General features: G+C 43.6%; 1 protein-coding gene across 2 annotated transcripts; it reads left to right on the plus strand.

Annotated features, from left to right (window-relative positions):
- Positions 1-472: 472 nt before the first annotated feature.
- Ddx17 (DEAD-box helicase 17) lies at positions 473-21,671 on the plus strand. Of its 2 annotated transcripts, none has more exons than XM_075959885.1 (13): positions 473-1,048; positions 4,150-4,300; positions 5,212-5,311; positions 6,768-6,901; positions 7,483-7,548; positions 9,688-9,829; positions 10,089-10,249; positions 10,339-10,511; positions 11,926-12,036; positions 12,452-12,513; positions 13,401-13,460; positions 17,499-17,741; positions 18,912-21,671. In XM_075959885.1, exons 1-13 carry the CDS (start codon positions 999-1,001, stop codon positions 19,415-19,417), a joined length of 1,959 nt encoding a protein of 652 aa, XP_075816000.1. In that variant the 5' UTR covers positions 473-998; the 3' UTR covers positions 19,418-21,671. The 2 variants fall into 2 exon arrangements, with proteins under 2 accessions (XP_075816000.1, XP_075816001.1); XM_075959886.1 differs by having other exon boundaries at positions 670-1,048; positions 17,499-17,735.
- Positions 21,672-21,695: the final 24 nt, after the last annotated feature.

The raw sequence follows: 21,695 nt of genomic DNA on the forward strand, positions 1-21,695 counted from the left end.
GCGAGTCGACTGTGCCCAAGCAGGAGCGATGACAACAGTCTATTCGGAACTGTGGGAAACACAAGTGTCTTTTAGCTCAGTGGGGATGTCGCCCCTAAAGAGCTGCACGACGCACCCAACATGGCTGCGGCGCCAGCGCGGCGAAAAGCAACGGAAGAAAATGGCGCTGGACTGCGTAGCCAGCTTGGCGAACACAGGGCGGCGGGGCAAGGGGCCAAGGCCGTTCAAGAGGGCCTCAAGACCCTCCAGGTTCTAGTACCTACAGACCCCCGAAATCCGACCAAAACAACGTGGGGAGAAGCTATTGTGTCTGCACAAGGCCAGCCTCGAGTGCCGTTTGAGCTCGGAATGCTGGGAAAAAGTCTATTCTCGAAACAGAACTCGCTACGAAGACTACGCACCCTCGCAATAGAGGGCAGGCCAACCACGCAAACAATGTTACGTCGCCGGAGGATCGCCCCACCCCCAGCCCACGTTCTGGAGCTGGCGGCGCGAGAACGGTACGCCCGTTGCGTACAGTGCCTTATTTAGGTGGGCCGCCAAGGGTGCCCGTCTCCGCCACTGACGTAAAACTCCTCCTAGAATGTCTGTAGCCCCGCGCCGAGCCCTCGGGCTCCTCCAGACGCTGTTTACGTAGCGTCTCGGCCGTGCGTAGCGATAAGTTGGAGCAGGCTCAGCGGCCGCCGCCATTTTGTGCAGTCGCTGGGAAGGAAGGGAGACGCCTAAACCGTGGCACCGCCCGGTTTGAGCGTGACCAGACCTCCCCGCTGTACTAACAACCCCCGATTCTCTGTGTTTTGCTCCCGTCTCCGACGAGAGAGGCGGCGACGGTGGCGTCTGCGACGGGAGACAGCGCGTCGGAGCGAGAGAGCGCCGCGCCTGCCGCCGCCCCAACAGCGGAGGCGCCGCCGCCATCGGTCGTCACTAGACCGGAGCCACAGGCCATCCCTAGCTCGGCCGTTCGTGCCCCGCTTCCAGATCTTTATCCGTTTGGGACCATGCGCGGTGGCGGCTTTGGGGACCGGGACCGGGATCGGGACCGTGGAGGGTAAGGGGAAGGTGCGGGCGGGGGGCGGGGTAGCCCGCGACGTACAATGGCCGCCGTGCTCGGGCCTCTGGCTCGGCCGAGCGCATCTGCGGTCCGCCGTCGTGGCTCGGAGGCGGCAGGCCAGCCTTGTCGCCCCGCTTGACCGGCCTTGCCGATCATTTGGTCCCTGCAAGCCGCAGTGTTTGTCCAGGAAGAACCCGCATGCTCAAGTCTAGAAAAAGCGACCTCGAGGTGGTTTCCTTTCCGTTATGTCTCCAGCCATCCCATTTAGAAGGACTAGAGTCGAAAAGGTCTTTTATGACTCTAAGCCAGATTTTACTCCCATTCGGTCATATTTGGTTAATTGGAAACACATTGGAATGGGAAGTGCTGGGCTGCTTTTAAAAGATCGAAGTTGGGAGAGCCGGGAGGTCAGGTGACATTTTTATTTATTGCCTTTTATAGATCCAGTTATATTGCAGAACTAACTTTGAGGCCTAAGCTAGGAAGTTTTTTATAAATTACCGCAGGAAACTTCGTATTGTGCTACTAGAAAAATCCTTGGATGTGCCTGTCCTGGAGTTAGTACTCAAAAAAAGTTTATGCCAACGTTGTTCGTGATACTTAGATACCGGAAACAGTTCACGTCTAAATAAACTTTAGGTGATTTTTTTTTTATTTGGATACAGTAAAGTCTTGCCTGGTCATGGTGATGCACACTTCTAATCTTAGCACTCAAGCAATAGAAACAGGTAGATCTCTTGAGTTCCGGGCCAGCCTGGTCCACATTGTGAGTTCCAGGACAGCCAGAGCTACATAGTGAGATTCTCCCTCAAATGGGGAAAATCCTTAGAAATAACAAAGCTATTGAAACCAAGAGATGTTCTTGAGGTGGCACATGCAGGTGATCCCCAGCACCAGAGGCTGAGGCAGGAGCTTGGTGACTGAAGCCAGCCTGGGCTACGGTAGCTCTTTGAACGGTTTTCAAGGTTAGTTGTAGAAAGAAAGAAAATTCAGTTAGAATAAGCCTTGTAAAGGAATCTTAATTTTAGAAGCTTTCTTTCCAGATTATTACTGTAATATTCAAGCAATGTTAGTTGGGCCATTATGGCATGTGCCTTTAATTCCAGTATTTGGGAGGCAGAGGCAGGTGAATCCCTGAGTTCGAGGCCAGCCTGATCTACAGAGTGAGTACCCGGACAGCCAGAGCTGCACAGAGAAACTAACTCTCTGTCTGGAAACTAGCAGAAATCGAGCAGGGCTGCATCACATCAGGAACACCGGGAGAATATTAGGAGCCACGCTAAAGTCGTTTGACAGAGGCTAAAAATTTCTTCAAAACTGGGTTGGGTAATTTTTGCAAGACTGAAAAAAAAAACTGGCTTTCTAGGTTTTTTTTGTTTTTTTGTTTTTGCTTTTTCGAGACAGGGTTTCTCTGGTTTTGGAGCCTGTCCTGGAACTAGCTCTTGTAGACCAGGCTGGTCCCGAACTCACAGAGATCTGCCTGCCTCTGCCTCCCAAGTGCTGGGATTAAAGGCGTGCGTCGCCACCACCGCCTGGCTTGGCTTTCTAGTTCTTGTAGAGTGTTCCAGACTTGTGTTTGATTTGCAAGTGGGGTGGAGTGGCCAACTCAGAAGGCCTCTTTGGTCTGGTATTGAGCTGAAAACCTGGGGCCTTTTAAAAGTGTGGATCAGTGTTCCTGGCTGTATATATTTTTCTGTTGTGTTGGTTCAGCAGTAGTATTAATAAATTACCCCAGTTCTGCCTACTGAATGTGCATATCCAATGAATCCCAGTAAAATTTCTTACCATAAATCTTAATCTGTCAGGTTGGCCTAGAATGTGCGATGTTTCAGTGTAGACAAACACGCCTCTTCTAACAGAAGAGGGTTTTAGGTTGTAGGTTTTGTCCCACCACTCCCCAAACTGGCTGGTCTTGAAACGGAAATTCCTCAAAGTAGCTACTGTTGAATTTTCTGATTCTGTAGTGTTTTACAAGGGAGAAGGAAATGAGATTTTAAAATGCCCTGTTTGTGTATCAAAGTCCTGTGCTTTTACATAGAGTAAGGCAAATAAAGGTGATATTTGTTCTAGGAACAGTTAGCTTCTAATTTCATACATTTTAGGTTTGGCAAGTGGCCACATCTGTATTCTTGAACAAGACTTAATTTTAAATCTGTTTGAAGGGGGGTTTGTTTTGATACTGCAATCTCATAGTCCAGACTGGCCTTGAACTTTGATCTTGCCACCACCTTTCCAAGTGCTAAAGATTGCACGCTTTCAGCATTGTATCTGGCTTTGAATTTTATTAGATGAGATTCCTTAACCTACATCAATATTGTTTCTTCTGTAACTCAGTATTATTTGAGCATGGTGTGGTAGCTCACACTGATAATCCCAGTGTTTAGGAGGCTGAGGCAGGAGGATTTCTGTGAGTTGGGGTAAATGAGGTTCAGCCTCACAAGTGTAATATTATTTGGGGCAGAAAAAGGAGATACAAAATAAAGTATATCGATATAAAGATGAAGGCTAGCGAGGAAAGGATTACAACCCTTTATTCTGCTTCTTTTGAATAAACTAAAGGTGAGTACTAGTTCCTGGTGTCCCTGTAGTTTGCAGATTAGCTGGGAAGTGCTTGTCTCAGCAAGCGGGGAAGTTGACCAAGAAGCTGCAACAGTTTTGAGGGACTTGCTTCAAGTATGTGTGTTTTTTCTCCATCTCCACAATCTTGCTCTTACAGTTTAAGAGAGTATCTTCTTTGATACCTGTTTATGTTTTATCCCATGCAGAATCTCCAGTACCACTTAAAAAAATACACTGGGTATGTAGTTGGGAGGTAGCCAATGATTTTGCCAAATGGATAAAATTAGTAGTAGTGCTGTTCTCTGCATAGAGAACTAAGATGTAGAGAAGTAAAGTGTGCCCCCAGATTACATAGGAAGTTTCAGAAGGAAATAGAGCTCAATCCTTGTCTGGTTCTAGAATCTCTGCTCTTACCCCTGAGATTCTAAGATGAACTCAGATGAACCGTCTTTGGAAAGGGCTTTCCAGGAGCCATCTCTTCACATACTTCTGTCACATGAAACAGCTACTAATGAATCAACATTTTCTGGTGTCTTTAGGTTTGGAGCAAGAGGTGGTAGTGGCCTTCCCCCAAAGAAGTTTGGTAATCCTGGAGAGCGTTTACGGAAAAAGAAGTGGGATTTGAGTGAACTCCCGAAATTTGAGAAGAATTTTTATGTGGAGCATCCAGAAGTAGCAAGATTGACTCCGGTAAGAAAACAGATTCATCCAGGTGGTTGTACTTTATTTTGTATTAGGTCAGACCATAACAGTCCTAGCCATGGCTGGCTTGCCATTGTGTTTTGTTTAATTTTTATGTGATACAACTATTTTATTACTGGGTAGTGGTGGTGCATGTCTTTAATCCCAGCACCTGGAAGGCAGAGGCAGGTGGATCTCTAGTTCAAGAACAGCCTGGTCTACAAAGCAGTCTAGGCAGCCAGGACTGTTAACACAAAGAACCCCTGTCTTAAAGCCAAAAAAACCTATTCTGTGTGTGACATGGTCTCATTATGTAGTTCTAGGCTAGCCTTTAACTTTTTTTTTTTTTTTGGATTTCCGAGACAGGGTTTCTAGCCTTTAACTTTCTATCCTGCTACTTCAGCTCATGGGTGCTAGGGTTACAGGCATGGGCAGGCAAACCTGGTTTGTGATATTCTCTCTTTGGTCAAACCCTGAGCTTTGTCCATGAAGGCAGTTTCTCAACCATTGAGCTAGTTTTCTTCTAGCAGTACCATGCTCAAACCTGGTACCATATCATGTAAAGCTTAAACTCTACTATTCACCTATATTCTCATAAATTAAAGATAAATTAACATTGTATGTTTGTGTTCTTTTACCCACCTGATAGGGTATTCTTCCCAGAAAATACTTGCTTGTTCAGAAAGAGCTTTGGGCTCAAGTTATAGATAATCTCTTCCTAGTTCTAGTTTTATGTATAATAGAAGTTAATTATTTGTAGTAGACTGTTTAAGTAACCCTGGCTGGTCTAATTGTTTTTAGATAAGGTTAGCCATGTGCATCACAAACTTGAATTCATGTAAAAATATTAATGTTTATCATGTGTGATAATAAAGCTTTTAAATTGAGAAGTACTTTTACTGTCTCCCCCCCCCCCAAAGTATGAGGTTGATGAACTCCGTCGAAAGAAAGAGATCACAGTGAGAGGAGGCGATGTCTGTCCCAAGCCTGTCTTCGCCTTCCATCATGCGAACTTCCCACGTAAGTGCTTTAATCCTGCATTAAGTGGTAGGTTGCTTAAAATTTTTTTTTTTAAGGCTCAAAATTTTGTTGACAAATAGAAGCCTTTTTTAAAAGAAAAGATAATAGACAGGAAGTGATGGGCTCATGCCTTTAATCTCAGCACTTGGCAGCAGAACTCTTGAGTTTGAGACTAACCTGGTCTACAGAATAAAGTAAGTTCCAGGACAGCCAAGGCTGCACAGAGAAACCCTGTATTGGAAAACCAAAAAAGAAAAGATGGTAGCTTATTGGCCAGTCAGATGGTTCAGTGGTGAGAGTGTTTGGACCACCTAAGTTCAGCCTTTGGAACCCAGATAAACGTGGAAGGAGAAAACCAACTGCATGAGCTCTCCTCCGACCACCACACACTCACTCCAGCACATCACACATGCACACAGTAATAAAGTGAAAAGTTTCTTAGGTTTTTATTTTTCATGACAAAGTCTCACTGTATAGATCAGGCTAGCCTGAAACTCAAGAGATCTCTTGCCCCTGCCTCCCAAGTGCTGGGATTAAAGGTAGGTGCCACTATAATGTGAGTTTTCAATTTTTTATTTTTTTATTTTTTTATTTTTTTTGGTTTTTTCGAGACAGGGTTTCTCTGTAGCTTTGGAGCCTGTCCTGGAATTAGCTCTTGTAGACCAGGCTGGTCTCGAACTCACAGAGATCCGCCTGCCTCTGCCTCCCAAGTGCTGGGATTAAAGGTGTGCGCCACCACCGCCCGGCAGTTTTCAATTTTTTAAAAGCATGAAGGCTACTTGTATTAATAACTACTATGTTAATAGTTATTAATACTTTTTTTTTTTAAGATTATTTGTGTAGGGTGAGGTTCCTGAGAGGTCTGAAGACAGCATCAGATTTCCTGAAGTTGGAATTACACACAGTTCTGAAATGGGTGTTGGGAACCAAACTTGGGTCTTCTGTAAGAACAGAAAGTACTCTTTAACAGCTGAGCCATCTCCTCAGCTTTGGTGTTTTGTGATGTTTTTTTTTTTTTTTTTTTTTTTTTAAGATAGGGTATCTGTGTCACAACTCAGTGTGTCCTGGAACTTGTTTTGTAGACCAGGCTAGCTTCCTACTCAACAGAGATCCACTTGCCTCCCAAGTGCTGGGATCAAAGGAGTGCACCACCACCCCCGGCTTCTTCTTTCTTTTTAGTGTCAAAACTTGCACCGATATTTTGCCCCTTCGTTTTATAAGACAGCAGAATATTGCTTCTAGGATACAGTATGAACTTTGTAAATGACGCATGGGCCTGTGCTATTAGGTTTGTTAGGATAGTAATTCACAAAGGTGGTAGTGAACTGGCAAGAAATTGGGTTTAAAGTTCTTGATAAGTCTAAGTAAGTTTTATCTTCAGTAACTGCTACTCTAGATCTCATGTGTGCCCTTAGCTTTACTAGTAAAAGTAGTAATGCGTTCATTTTTTTTTCAGAGTATGTAATGGATGTGCTGATGGATCAGCATTTTACAGAACCAACTCCCATTCAATGCCAAGGATTTCCTTTGGCTCTTAGTGGCCGGGATATGGTTGGCATTGCACAGACCGGCTCTGGGAAAACATTGGCGGTAGGTACCACATCTTTGACATTGTAGTAACTTAATTTTGTTATCCTAGTTCTCTTAGATTTTTCTCAGGTGTCATGTCCATGTCGTGTCCCCCCCCCCCCCCCCGCCCCCCAAACACACACACCCTGAGACAAGGTTTCTCTTTGTAGTCACTGCTGTTCTGGAACCAGGGTGGCCTCCAGCCAAAAAACTGCCTGCCTCTACCACCTCCCAAATGCTGGGATTAAAATCATGCGCCACCATGCCCAGCTCACATTTTCTCAGTTAAAATACTATGTGCAAGCCAGGGTGGTGGGATATAACCTTTAATCCCCGGCACTAGAGAGGCAGAAGCCAGCAGATTGGCCTCTGAGTTGGAGGCCAGTTTGGTCTATGCAGTGAGTTCCAGGAAACCAGAGCCAAAACATAAAATACTACTATGTGCAATATTTCAAATGGAGGTTTGCATTGTACTTGAGTGTGGTGATGTGTTGTATTTTTCTTCCTTTCTGTTAGGGCATTGTTAATTACTGATTTAAATTGGAACCATTAAGATAATGTCTTGAGTTTGTATGACATTGTTGATTCTCATTCTTCCTCAGTATTTGCTGCCTGCAATTGTTCATATAAACCACCAGCCATACTTGGAAAGAGGAGATGGCCCAATTGTAAGTGTATTACAGTTTGTAAATTTTCTTGTTTTTTTGTTTTGTTGTGTTGTGTTTTTGAGACAGGGTTTCTCTGTGTAACAGTTCTAGCTGTCCTGGAACTGACTTTGTAGACCAGGCTGGCCTTGAATTCGCTAAGATCCACCTGTCTTCTGCCTCCCAAGTGCTGGCATTAAAGGCATGTACCACCACTGTCCAGCCCAGTTTATAATTTTTAAGAATTAAAAATTCACATTGGTATGCTCTCAAGTTCTTTGTTCTGCCTTCTTGAGAACCACCTGGGAATGCTCTGCTTTACATTGGCCTATTAAGTCTGCTCACGCTGTGTGTGGGTGTGGCCGTGGAGATCAGAAGAGGGTATTTAATCCCCTGGACCTGGAGTTACAGTTGCTATCTGCAATGTGATTGTTAGGATTGTACCCAAGTCCTGGAAAAGGGCCAGTGCTATTTATTGACCACTGAATTGTCTCTTCGCCCCTGCCCTGCCCTGCCCTATCATTTGGAATTAAATGACTGAATTTGAGGCATTCTTTCTCTTTTCTGTTTGGGGTTCTATATATATCTAACTTGTGCCCTTGTGTGTGTTAGGCAAATAAATACCACTGAGCTCTATCTCCCTGAACCTAGTCTTTGAACCAGTCTTTTTTTTCCCTTTTTTTAAAAATGTATTTCCTTCCTGTGCTTGTTTTATTTATTTATTATGTATACATTATTCTGTCTTGTGTGTCTTTGCTCTTCAGCAAGCAATGCTCTTAACTGCTGAGCCATCTCCAGCCCTGAACCAGTCTTTGTAGCACATTTAAGTACAAGTCTTTTTCTTTCTTTTTTTTTTTTCTTTTTTCTTTTTTGTATTGGGGGTTGGACTTAGGGCTTAATGTGTGCTAGGTAGATATTCAACCATTGGGCTATATCAGCAGCCCTCAAACACAATTTTGAATTACTCATTTTTGTTAGTTTTGGTTATTTTTCTTTAGGGAGTGGATTCTGTAGAAGTTAGGGTCAGTTCTTCCCACCACACCACGTGGATCTCTGATCAGCTTTTTATTTTTAACATAGGCTAGGCTGGCTTTGAACTCAGAGATCATCCTTCCTCTGCCTCCTTTGCTGGCATTAAAGGTGTACACCACCATGCAAGCATATCTTTCTTCTCCAGTCATCATTGTCTTCGCCCCTATTTTTTTAAGTAGGTTTTTTTTGTTGTTTTGTTTTGTTTTTGTTTTTTAAAGTAGGGTTTCTCTGTAGCTTTGGAGCCTGTCCTGGAACTTGATCTGTAGACCAGGATGGTCTCGAACTTAACAGAGATCTGCCTGCCTCTGCCTCCCAGGTACTGGGGTTAAAGGCGTGTACCACCGCCCAGCCAAGTATTTTTTTTTTTAACTTTTATGTCCATTGGTGCTTTGCCTCCATGTATGTCTGTGTGAGTGAGGGTGTCAAATCCTTCTGAACTAGAGTTACTGACATTTATGAGCTGCCATGTGAGTGCAGGGAATTGAACTAGGGTCCTCTGGGAGAGCCACAGCCACTGTTTTTAACCCCTGAGCCATTTTCTAAGCTCAACTTTAATCTGTATTTCCTACTGATATTTAAGTTTTTGTTTGATGGATGTCCCCACCCTAGCTAGAGAGGGTTTCTCTGTAATGGCCCTGGCTGTCCCTGAACTTGTTGTGAATACCAGTCTGATCTCAATCTCACTCACAGAGATCTGCCTGACACATCATCTTTCATCTTGTAAGGTTAAAAGTTGGTAGTACAAATCTGGGTGTGATGGTGCAACCTAGCCTGGGTAGTAGAAAAGTGAGGATCAGAAGGAACTTCAAGGTCATCTTCAGCTACATAGTTAAAGGCCAGAGAGTCTGTAGAAGACGCTCTTTTGTTTTTGTCTTTATACTTTATGTAATGATAATGCATCAGAGTAAGCCAAGTGGGAAAGATGCTGCTATATTTCCATTTCTATATTGTAAGTTATATTTGCTCATAAGCCAGTGTGCCCCACTACTCAAATAAATTGATGTGCTAAATTGGACAATGAGGGGAAAATTAGACTACCCTTTGGTTCTTAGGGTTGTTTGGGTGTTTTTGTTAAACTTGGGTTGGCTGTCTCAAGTTTATTTGCTTCTTCCCTCCCCTTACTTATTTCAGTGTCTAGTGCTGGCTCCTACCAGAGAACTTGCTCAGCAGGTGCAGCAGGTGGCTGATGATTATGGAAAGTGTTCTAGGTTGAAGAGCACATGCATTTATGGAGGGGCTCCTAAAGGTCCTCAGATTCGAGACTTGGAAAGAGGTAAAAAAAAAATCCTTCCTTGCCAATTTCTGTAAATGAAATTGGACAAGTTTCTTGTTAGAAAATTCGGTAGCGGGGGGGGGGAAGCTAGAGTCTTAACCTGCTCTTTGAAGTTCGCATTATATCATGCCCTTCAGATACTGTGTATGTTTAGCAACTGCTGAACATCAAATGCAGCCATCAGAACTGTTGTGTCATGGTTTCTGTGTACTGAGGTTTAGACCGTTTATAAAAAGTTTATTGTTTTGTTGCTTTGCAGGTGTTGAGATTTGCATAGCCACCCCTGGGCGCCTAATAGATTTTCTGGAATCAGGAAAAACAAATCTTCGCCGCTGTACTTACCTTGTGTTGGATGAGGCTGACCGAATGCTTGATATGGGCTTTGAGCCCCAGATCCGTAAAATTGTTGACCAAATCAGGGTTCGTAAAGCTGATACTTCATTATATTTATACCTGTTCAACTGTTATATAGTTCTTTAATATAAAGGAAAACCTTCATTTCCTGACAGCCTGACCGGCAGACACTGATGTGGAGTGCAACCTGGCCAAAGGAAGTAAGGCAGCTTGCAGAGGACTTCCTGCGTGATTACACCCAGATCAACGTGGGCAATCTGGAGTTGAGTGCCAACCACAACATCCTGCAGATTGTGGATGTCTGTATGGAAAGTGAAAAAGATCACAAGTATGAAAGGGGACTTTGTTTTCTTGTTTTGATAGAATATTGGGATTGGTTGATTTTTAAGACAGAGCTGCTCTTGATGTCCTAACATTGCATTTAAACTCATGATCCTTCAGAATGCTAGAATTACTGCTGTACTGTACCATAGCTGAAAAGGCCAGGATTTTTTTGAGGTTGGAAAGATTGCTGTATTGTTTTGTTTCGTTTTGTTTTTTGAGACAGGGTTTCTCTGTGGCTTTGGAGCCTATCCTGGAACTAGCTCTTGTAGACCAGGCTGGCCTCGAACTCAGAGAGATCCGCCTGCCTCTGCCTCCCGAGTGCTGGGGATTAAAGGCATGTGCCACCACCACTGCCCGGTTAGGATTCCGTCTCATTGCCTCCATTTCTTATTTTTTGAGATAGGAATAATATCAAATGCATCAGACCTGCTTGAATCTAGTGTGAGTGAATTAGTTGGAATTCACTTCTATTTCGTGTATGTGAAACAAGATCTCGTGTATCCTTCTTAGGCCTGGACCTTGAGGTGTAAACAAGATTACTTAGAGCTTTTGCCTCCTATGTACTGTGAGTTCAGGCATATGCCACCACACTGTTTAGGTGTTGCTGAGGATTGAACCCAGGGCATCATGCTTGCTGGGCGAATACTATAACCACAGTGGATTAGTTTTTGTTGTTTTCATGCACTGTCCTCAGATCCCTAGGGGTGGAATTATAGATGTTTGCCAGACACCATAGTGGATGCCCAAAGCTAGTGTCAGTCCCCTCTGTAAGAGCAGCAAGACTTTTAATCTCTTCAGACCCTGAATAGTTATAGATGTATGCGTCTAAGTACCCGTGAACAAGCCAAGCGTGTTAGCACACCTTTATACCAGTGCTGCAGAGGCAGGCCAATTGCTTTAAGATTGCTTTTTTGTGTTTTGTTTTTTAAGACGGTTATACCAGTGCTTCGCAGGCAGGCAGGCCGACTTAAGGTTTGTGTTTTGTTTTTGGAGATTGTTTTTCTAGTTTGTGTAGCTTTGGAGCTGGTCCTAGAACTCCTTCTGTAAACCATGCTGGCCTTGAACTCAACAAAAATCTGCCTGCCTTTCTCTCCCGGATTACAGGTGTATGCCACTACTGAAGTTTGAGGGCAGCCTGGTCTACAGAGTGAGTTCCAGGACAGCCAGGGCAACACTGAGAAACCCTGTTGTATTGAAAAACAAAACCCAAAAAAGTTAGGTCTGGAGGATTTTTTTCTTTTTGGAAGAGAAGATTCCTGTTATGTAATTAAGGTTGACCCTTAGATTCTCCATCCTGCTTCAGCTTCCTGAGTGATACTGGGACTGTAGGCATGTTCCACCACACTCTAAGCTTTGGGAGTTAATAGCATCTGTGTGGATGATACTGTATGAGACTGCATTGTTGGTCTTGTTTTCAGATTGATCCAACTGATGGAGGAGATCATGGCGGAAAAGGAAAATAAGACTATAATATTTGTGGAGACAAAGAGACGCTGTGATGACCTCACTCGAAGGATGCGCAGAGATGGGTGAGTACAGCACCTAGAGAGCATTATACCAACAGTTTTCGACCTCTAGGTTACGCTATCTGTGGAGGGAGGGTGGGCAGACGACCCTTTCATCCTGGTCATATATCTGATACCATGCATGCCAGATATTTACATTATGATTCCTAACAATAGCAAAATTGCAGTTAGTGAATTGGCAACAAAATGATTGTATGGTTGGGGTCACCACAGGGACTGTATTAAAGAGTTGTATTGTTAAGAAGGTTGAGAACCACTGCTATGCTAGGGCCTTTACACATGTGTATTTTAGCATAATGTGTAATTGTGTAAATGTATAAATAAGCATCGTCTTCTATTATGTAGCTTAAACAACTTGATCAACATTATGTACTAATACTTGGGTAAAGATTTCTAATGTATAATATTCTTCTGATAGTTGGCCAGCTATGTGTATCCATGGAGACAAGAGTCAACCAGAAAGAGATTGGGTACTTAATGGTAAGAATAAGACTAAGTATTTTCTTTTGAGATAGGATCTCCCTGTGTCGTTCGTTCAGTCTTGCTTTGAGCTCATAGAAATCCACCTGCCTCTGCCTACTAGCACAGTAAAGTTTTTTTGACAAATGTTATGCCCCCTGCCCTATTTAGAAAGAACCGGGTAAAAGATTATTTTGACTTTGTACATCAAATAATGGTTTGAATGATTTCCACACAAAAACAGATGGTCATAGATAGTTTTGAAGACATGGCCTGGCTGCGTTCCCTATACTAGATTCTATTTGTAGATCAAAGCCCACTAGCCCTATTTTAGCTAATTGAACCCTGGGCATTTTCAGTACCTCTCCAGAGTTCTTTAAAGCTTATAATAATAAAAACAATTTTTTTTTCCAAATGAAAGGGCTAGAGAGATGACCCAGGCATGGTGATGCACGCCTTTAACCCTAGCACTTGGGAGGCAGAGGCAGGTAGATCTCAGTGAGTTTGAGGCCAACCTGGTCAATAAAGTGAGTTCCAGGGTTTCAGGCCAGCTAGAGCTGTTAGACAAGAGAAACCTTGTCTTTAAGTAAAATAAAAAAGACCCACATGCTGCTCTTCGGAGGACTTGTGTTGAGTGCTTCACAAACACCTGTACTTCCAGCCACACAGAGATTCTATGCCTCTGGCATCTGAGTACCTACATTCATAGACACACAGTTTTTAATAAAATACTTTTATTTTTCTTAAAGTGGGTATGGTATAAACTGTTAAGAAGGTTTACAAAACGAACATTATCAATGGCATGTATATTAGGTGGGTGGGGAGAATGATTTTTCTTTGTTTTTTATGGATGTTCTTTATAGCCTCAGTTCCCTAACTTGGTACCTGTTTTTCTTTTTTTTTTTCAGAGTTCCGATCTGGAAAGGCTCCTATACTCATTGCCACAGATGTAGCCTCCCGTGGGCTAGGTTTGTATAGATAGGTCTCTGTCGGTGATTTGTGTATCTTTTGTTTTGAAAATTTTTTTTGTCATGTCAAATTTAGAGTTGTATGTATATAAGTTTAGTCAAAAGAGTATAAGTGTGATCCCCCTCTTATAAATTTTTTTTGACCTTTGTGGGTTTAATTTATTTTATTATTTTGGGTTTTCTGCGGTCATCCCACCCACCCCTCTTTTATTTTCAAAGTCTCGTCCGGCTCCTAACAAACAGGCTTTGGTCTGCAGCAAGGCCTAGGCATGACTATTAAGTTACGGGGAGAGGAGATAATTCATCTTACAGCTTAATTTCTTTTTGTTCTTGTTCAGTTTTCTGGCTGGATAGGAGGAGGCTAATGAAACCTGGCTAACAAAAACTGGTTTCTTTAGTTTTTGCCTCATGCTAGTTTGTCTATTTTAGATACAAGCATAGAGGCTACTTCCATGAACATTTACTAAAAAGTTTCATTACTTTATAACGACATTCTTTTTTAAATGTCTGCATTGCCTGGTATTATTTCAGTAAAATGGTGGGCAATTCTCCCTTCTTACCCTCCATTTGGCCATCGATGTGTTGTCCACTTTAAGAATTTAGTTTAAAGGTGTTCTTTAGTTTCAACTCACAAATTTAAGATACGTACAGATGGCCTGTTGTTTTGACCTGAACAATTCTGAACCAAAATGTTAACATTTATAAAGATTATTTCAACTGGGTGTAGTAATACATGCCTTTGATCCTAGTATTTGTGAGACAGAGGCAAGTGGTTTTTTATTTTGAAGTCAGCCTAGTGTGCCTAGTAAGCTTTAGACCACCTGGGGCCACATTATGAGACTGTGTCTCCACAAAAAGAGATTGCTGTAGCTGGGCATGGTAGTATATGCCTGTAAATTCCAGCACTTGGGAGGCTTGGGCAGAAGAATCAATAGTTGGAGGCCATCCTTGTTTATATATAGCGAGATCTTGTTTTAGAGAGATGGGGGTCATTTCTATCATGAGGAATCCATTATTGGTATGTTTAACTTCTGTTGAGGAAGGTGAGAAGTACCAAGTTTCCCTGTGCAATTTAACATAACAATGATAAGTATTGATGCGGCAGTAGTGGGGCTTTTTTATCCCTTGAACTCCTTCAGAGGTAGTGACCTGCAGCCATGGCGGGAAGCTGTGTCTTCCCTCAGGTCATGTCTGGGTCTGTGCCGTTAGAACTTGGGCCTGTTGGGAGAGGAGGCAGAAGCCTGAAAGCAATTTCCATGAAAGCTTTCAGTAATGGTGGTTTTTAAAACAGGCTTGCTATGTGCTGGTAGCTTCTTTGTGCATCTTGCCTAGACAATTAAAAATCTTTGTTCTGTGTCCCTTTGCATATTTTAACAAAATCAATTGGCTGCCATTAGAATAACTTAGACTCTTCATCCCACCCTCCCTCATTCAAGTGAGGGGAGAGGGAAGGTGCCTGAGTCTGTTTCTTGTTACTCAACATCAGTGCTTGTTTTGGGCCCCTTTGTTTGCTGCCTTGTAAAAATAAAAAGGAGGGAGAAAACCCACCACAATGGCAGAATTCTGACCAAGGTCCTACAAGATCCTGGAAAGTGAAGGCTTCTACCTCATAGACAGGGGTGCTATTTTCAGCTGAGTCACCAGGCCTTTTTTCACTTCTGTGGAGCGATGGTCTCTTAAATGATCCCTTCAGGTAAGTTCTTGGCTTCCCATAGTTCATAGTAGTCATCTTCAGGCGACCACTGTTCCCTTTCCACTGGGATATTTTTTATTTCGCTTTTTTTTCTTTTTTCTTTTTCTTTTTTGTTTACAGACTGTTGAACTAAAAGTATTGAATTGATTTTGTTTTGTTTTTTTAGCAGAAGCTTTGATATCAGCTGCAGATCACTCAGTACATGACTGAGGCAAATCTACATTGGCCCGAAGCCGCTCTAGATGAGCCTGCTGGCTAGTCTTAGATCCTCCCAATTAGTCATTGGAGTTTTAGGCCATGGCATAGGCTCTCCCAGGCCACTGGCCAAACCATGTAACTTTCCATTTCTTACCCTGCTACAGCATCTTCTCTAGACAGCAAGATAACATTGTGGCAGTGCGCCAGTAACCTCAGGGCAGCCTGGACTGGAGAAAACCAGATTCTGTGCTTGCTCTTTGGTGGCCTCAGGCAGCTGTGTGCACACAGGACACCTTTCTAGTATGAAGAACTTGCACCGTGTCCACCCTTTATCAAGCCCCTCCAGAAGTGCTCCCAGCTGTTAGCATCTGGAGCCCCAGTTCTTGCTGCTTGGAAAGCACACTCCTGTGCATCCAGTGCAGTAATTCAGCGTGCTCTGTTGCCCATGGTCACCAGTGGGAGTGACTAAGGGCCATTATTCAAGCTCTGAAGATGTGCTTATGGAGTTACCCCACCCCCACCCCAATCTTCCATCCTTGCCCTATATTTTTTCTTTGTGGCATCAACGACCCAAGCCGGAGACTCAAGCTGCCCCCTGTGATAAGTGCCTTCTCGTCTTTCTGGTGTGATTCAGGACTTTAGGGGTCAGTAAAGACTGAGGAGCCTTTATTGTAATAAGAAACAGACATAATGCCCCTACTCCACACACCCCTAACAACAGCTGAATTTTTGTTTTTTAATCATCTCCCCTTCCCCTGAAATTGATCCAGTCTGGGCAATAGATGCAGTCTGACCCTTTGGATGTAACTTTTTTTTAATTTTTCTACAATCACCCCAATTACCTTGGGGAGGTGTTGGAGGACCTGAAATTTTTACCTGAACCCAGGTTCTCCGGCGCTTGGCAACCAAATGGGGCTACAGAGAAGCATCTAAGCCAGTTCACAGAGCGAGCGTGTGTGGGGACTTCTCACTGCCATGGACCCTTGATGCATGCTCCCCGCGCTCCAGTGGTCCCGTGTCAGAAGGCGGAGTTTTCGAAAGGAGGCCGCCAAATATAAAAGACAAAGAGACGGGATCGGCTGCAGCGGTTTCCCAAAGGAGGAGGGAGTGTGCATCGGTCTGGTAACAAACAGAGAATGTTTTTTAATTATTTCTATCACAGAAATCTGTGTTTTATCTAGGATATTTTCGGAATATTCTTTGTAAAATGCAGATTTTTTTCCACAAAAATTAGGATTCTGTTATTAAATTTGTTTGTTGGGTAGGATAAAAAACATTTAGCTGAAAGCATTACACTAACATTTACATAACTATAAGTTTTAGGGGTTACCCAGCCCAATTCCTAGCCATGTGCAGAATATTAATGTGTGTCTCAAAGTGTCATGGTTTTCCCCACGTTCTTTGGCTATTGAATCTCCAGGTCACGTAGACAATCTGCTTAATGATACAAGTATCCAGTTTGTAATTTTGAGTGGAAAAAACCCTCACTTGAGAAGCTGGGCTTGGAAGTGCAGTGAAATTTTAGTGTAATGTGTTCTTGTGATTGAAAGGGAAAGATAATGTGGATGTTCAAGCAAAGCAAAATAGGTGTGTACTGTGGCTCTGGTTTGCTTTTTAAATATGAGAGCAAGAAAGCCCTAACTGTAGTCTGAGAATGTAGTGGGTAGATGAAGTGCCTTTCCATGTTGCTCTGTGACTGGTCGGAAGGTAAGTTGTTGTGCTGTTGGTAGACTGTGCCAGGCTTCTCCCAACAGAGTAGAAGTGATTTGGCCCTGCACTTTAATGGTGGTTATTGATCTCTACATCCCAGTTCTGAAAGCGGTGGCACTGGAATGTGTCAGTCTGAACTCTGGTTGTAGTGTATCTCCTGTCAGCATACTGTCACAGAAGAGGCAGGAGTTTGGGGGGTTAAATGGGATTCCCGTGGGATTATAATCAAGACGCAGTGCCCATTTGTGTCCTGAGAATCACTGGTTCTCTTTTACTCTGTTGGGATGAGTCTTTTTTGTACCTGCTCAGAGTGGTTACTAACTTCATCTTTTCTCCTCTTGCTGTCATCTGCATTCGTGCGTTCCACCTCTTGGCCTTGTACTTTACCTTCTCTTTCCACATCAACTTAACGCAATGGCTCATCATTGACCTGGAAGATGTGGAAGATGTGAAGTTTGTGATCAACTATGACTATCCAAACAGCTCAGAGGACTATGTTCACCGTATTGGCCGAACGGCCCGGAGCACCAACAAGGGCACTGCCTATACTTTCTTTACCCCGGGGAACCTAAAGCAGGCTAGAGAGCTGATCAAAGTGTTGGAAGAGGCTAATCAGGCCATCAATCCAAAATTGATGCAACTGGTGGACCACAGAGGTGGTGGCGGCGGAGGGGGTAAGGGTAAGTCCTGGAATTTTCCAGGTACTGTATGGGACTCCTTGATGCTAATTGTTTTTTGCTGTTTTTTAATTTTTCATTTTGATCTGTGAAGGAAGGCTCTTGCTTAGAAGTCAGAGAATGCTTAGTGGTTTTCATGGCGTCATTGTAAGTCAAAAAGCAAGTTTCATCATTGTACTGCTATTGTTACTATTGTAGCCTTGTATGTGAGAATCTAAGACCCACTTTCTTAAATTTTGGGTCACGTGCATGGTCAAAACTAAACTCATGCATTCCTGTAGATTTCTTTTTTGTGGGGGCGGGTGTTTAAGACGGGGTTTCTCTGGCGTCGAACTCACAGAGATTCCCCCCACCCCCAAACACACACACACTGATGGTATGGTGTTTGCTTTGACCTCTGGATCTAAGGCCAGGTGCGACTTCTAGGTACAGTTTGAGGTTTGTATCTAGACCCTGTCTCTCTTTGTTTTTGTTTTTTTGAGACAGGGTTTCTCTGTGAAACAGATCCTGGCTGTCCTGAAACTCACCCTGTAGACTAGCCTTGAACTCAGTGATCTGCCTGCCTCTGCCTCCTGAGTGCTCAGATGAAAGGAGTGTGCCACTACTGCTTGGTTAGACCCTTTCTCTTAATAGATACACAAAGCTAAAGCCTGGTGGTTTTGATACCTTTAAACTGCTTTTTAGTTATACTAGAGTTTTCAGTTTTGCATGTGGAGAATTTGGTAATTTTACGTCATTTCATAGCATAGTATTAGCTAACACACAACTGATCTACAGTTGTGAGATGCACTCAGCTCCGACTCCTGGCTCCCTAGCCTGGTGTGCGAAAGTTGTTTATTGTTTTTTGGCTTCAGGGTGGTAGTATACGTCTTTAATCTCAGCACTCAGGAGACAAAAGCAGGCATGTCTCTAAGTTTGAGGCCAGCCTTTTCTATAGAACAAGTTTCAGGACAGCCAGGGCTAAACAGAAACCCTCTCTCAGGAAACTGATGGGGGGAAAAATAGATTGTTTTTGTTGCCCTCAAGAAGAGTCTAAAAGGCACCAAGTTAAGTATTAGCTTAAAGACTGGCATTGCTGACACTGAAGATGTGTTGAATATTTCTGTTCCCTTTTATGTTTAGTTTGTGTTGGATCTCATACTGGCTTTAAAGATACCTTTATCTTCCCATCAGGAGGTCGCTCTCGATACCGGACTACTTCTTCAGCCAACAATCCCAATCTGATGTATCAGGATGAGTGTGACCGGAGGCTTCGAGGGGTCAAGGATGGTGGCCGGAGAGATTCTACAAGCTACCGGGATCGCAGTGAAACCGATAGAGCCAGTTATGCTAATGGCAGTGGCTATGGAAGCCCAAATTCTGCCTTTGGGGCACAAGCAGGCCAATACACCTATGCCCAAGGCACCTATGGGGCAGCTGCTTATGGTACCAGTGGCTACACAGCCCAGGAGTATGCTGCTGGCACATACGGGGCTAGTAGCACCACCTCAACTGGGAGGAGCTCCCAGAGCTCTAGTCAGCAGTTTAGTGGTATAGGCCGATCTGGGCAGCAGCCACAGCCACTGATGTCACAGCAGTTTGCACAGCCTCCAGGAGCTACCAATATGATAGGCTATATGGGGCAGACTGCTTACCAGTACCCTCCCCCCCCTCCTCCCCCTCCTCCTTCTCGTAAATGAAGCTGCTTGGTGGGAGTGACTTGTGCAGATTACATCTAAAGGAACACTGTCTATTCTTTTACCTTATAGCCATTTTTATTTTTTCTTTTCCCAACCATTGTGGTTTATCTTTTTTTTTAAATGCAGATTAGTTAAAATTCACTGCCAGGTTTCTTCTGCCCACCCAAAAGATCCAGTCTGTAATAACAGATTTTGTACGGAAATATATATAACTGACTAGAAAACATTTTCTTCCCCCGATTTAATGCATGTTGAGGATATTGAGCTATTTTTCATCTTAAAGGTATTAGGCGCTTTTGTTGGAGCCTGCTTATTGTTGGGAGGGAGGGTAGGGAAGGATGGAGTGTTCTGCAGAAGATGGCAGCATCTGTGCTTCAGGCTGTTCTCCTTACTGGGGGAAGCCAAGAGGGATTTCATGTGTGTTGTCCATGGTGGGTTTTAAGTTAACTGAAGTTAGATTACTCGGCGTGCTGGATTTTAAGACTTGTCAGTCATTTTGGCTGATGGCATATTAGCATGGATTTGAGAGCTAAAAAATTCCTAATTGGTTTGCCCCTCTCTCCTGCAGTTACTAAATATTAACCAGGTTAGTGTTTTTCTGAGTTCAAGCAACCTTTTTAAGTTTAAAAAAACTACAAAGCATTGTTTACTGGGTAGACTGGCATTTGGGTAGAGACTGCCTGGTTTTGCTCCCCATATAACTAGGGACCATCTGAAAAGTTGATTTCTTTAGCCAAATAGTTATGAGCAGTAAGCATGCATCAGTGAGTAGCAGATGCTTCCTAAGCAGCTGAGTCTATGGTGTACAAAATGCCTTTATAAATGATGACATCCAAATGGGCAGATCGTCCTCTTAAATTCAGTATTTTTAGAGTTAAGGTGGCTCGTGGGCTGCTCTGCCCTCTTGACCCGGCTCTCCTGAGCAGGACCCCACGGCCTGTTCTGTGGTGTTTCATAGCAGCTGGAGGCACTCGTCCTCGGCATCCTTTTGCACTCAGCTTTTCACAGGTAGGTAGTGCTTAGGAAGCACTCTGGAGGACTAGAGCCCATGTCCCCCTTACTCTGCAGTGGGAAGGTGGGTTTGTCTCATCCCTTTGTTAACTGTTTTCTTCCTGAAACTTCCAAGAGCAACAGATGCACCTGAAAAGAATTTTGCTCTTATGTCCCCTAACAGGATGGGACAGTAGATGGCCCCAGCACCTGTGAGAGATCATCACATGGCGGGGTCTTTTGTTTTGCTGTTACCTGTGCTGCTCATTCACAGTACAGGAGGAGGCTCCACTTCATTTCGTGGCTGTGCCCTCAGAATGCTTGCTGCTTTGTAAAAGTCGTAACCATACACTTGAGGTTTCCTTCAGGAAGAGAAAGGGGATGGTTTTGAGGGCTCTGAAAGTAGGATTCAGTGTGCGACACAACAGGTAGGTTGTCAGCATATGTTGGGTATATGTATGTGAACGCTTGGCATCCTTTTGTTTTCCTTACTATTTTACAGAATATGGAGCTGGGGGAGTGGTGGGCACAGATGTGTGGCAACCCTGCTCTGTGCTTGAAACCAAAGTGTATGTTCTGTCTGTCTCTCACCCTGCCAAAAGGAAGTGTCTAATCATGGACACTGACCAGCCTGTTACAGATACTTCTTCAGATTTACCTATTAAGCATCATACCATGGGCTATCCTGTGCTACTGCCGCTCTTAAAAACACCCTTTCTGTTAATGCCTTTGGAGATGAAGCAGTAGCTAGGTTGCTTACCTCCCCTTTCCACCAGAAGCATAATCCAGATAAATTAACAGCTGAATTACTACTTCATGAGCTCTTTTGGCCTGGGTATGGCAGAAAACTAGCAGTTTTCCTATTTAGTCCAAATGACTTCTGTCTTCTTGTCTGTCCTTTGAGTTCTCTCAGAACAGGCCTAGGCACGCCCTCTGAGGTGGGGTAATTGCCTTTGTGTGGTTAACTCACTTAAGGAAAGGGCTTCAGTATTAAGCTGTGGGCTGCTTCTCCCTACCCCTCCTGAACAATTCATTGTGCAGACTTCTCATCTAAAAGGTTGGTGGCTTTTGCCTGGGATCAGTGCTCTGCTAATGCATTTGCTGGTCTCTGAACACATTCCTGTCATTGAGACTTGAATTGTAGGTGTGATGTTGAGGCACAGGATGCTAATAGCTATGTTACTACTATTCTTAGTTTGTAAATTGTCCTTTTGATACCATATTGTTTTCTTTTGTAGGTATAAATAAAACAATTGACAATAAAGGTGTGAATTTTTTATTACATCAA

Source organism: Microtus pennsylvanicus, chromosome 2, assembly GCF_037038515.1.
Source record: "Microtus pennsylvanicus isolate mMicPen1 chromosome 2, mMicPen1.hap1, whole genome shotgun sequence".
Classification (NCBI taxonomy): Eukaryota; Metazoa; Chordata; class Mammalia; order Rodentia; family Cricetidae; genus Microtus; species Microtus pennsylvanicus.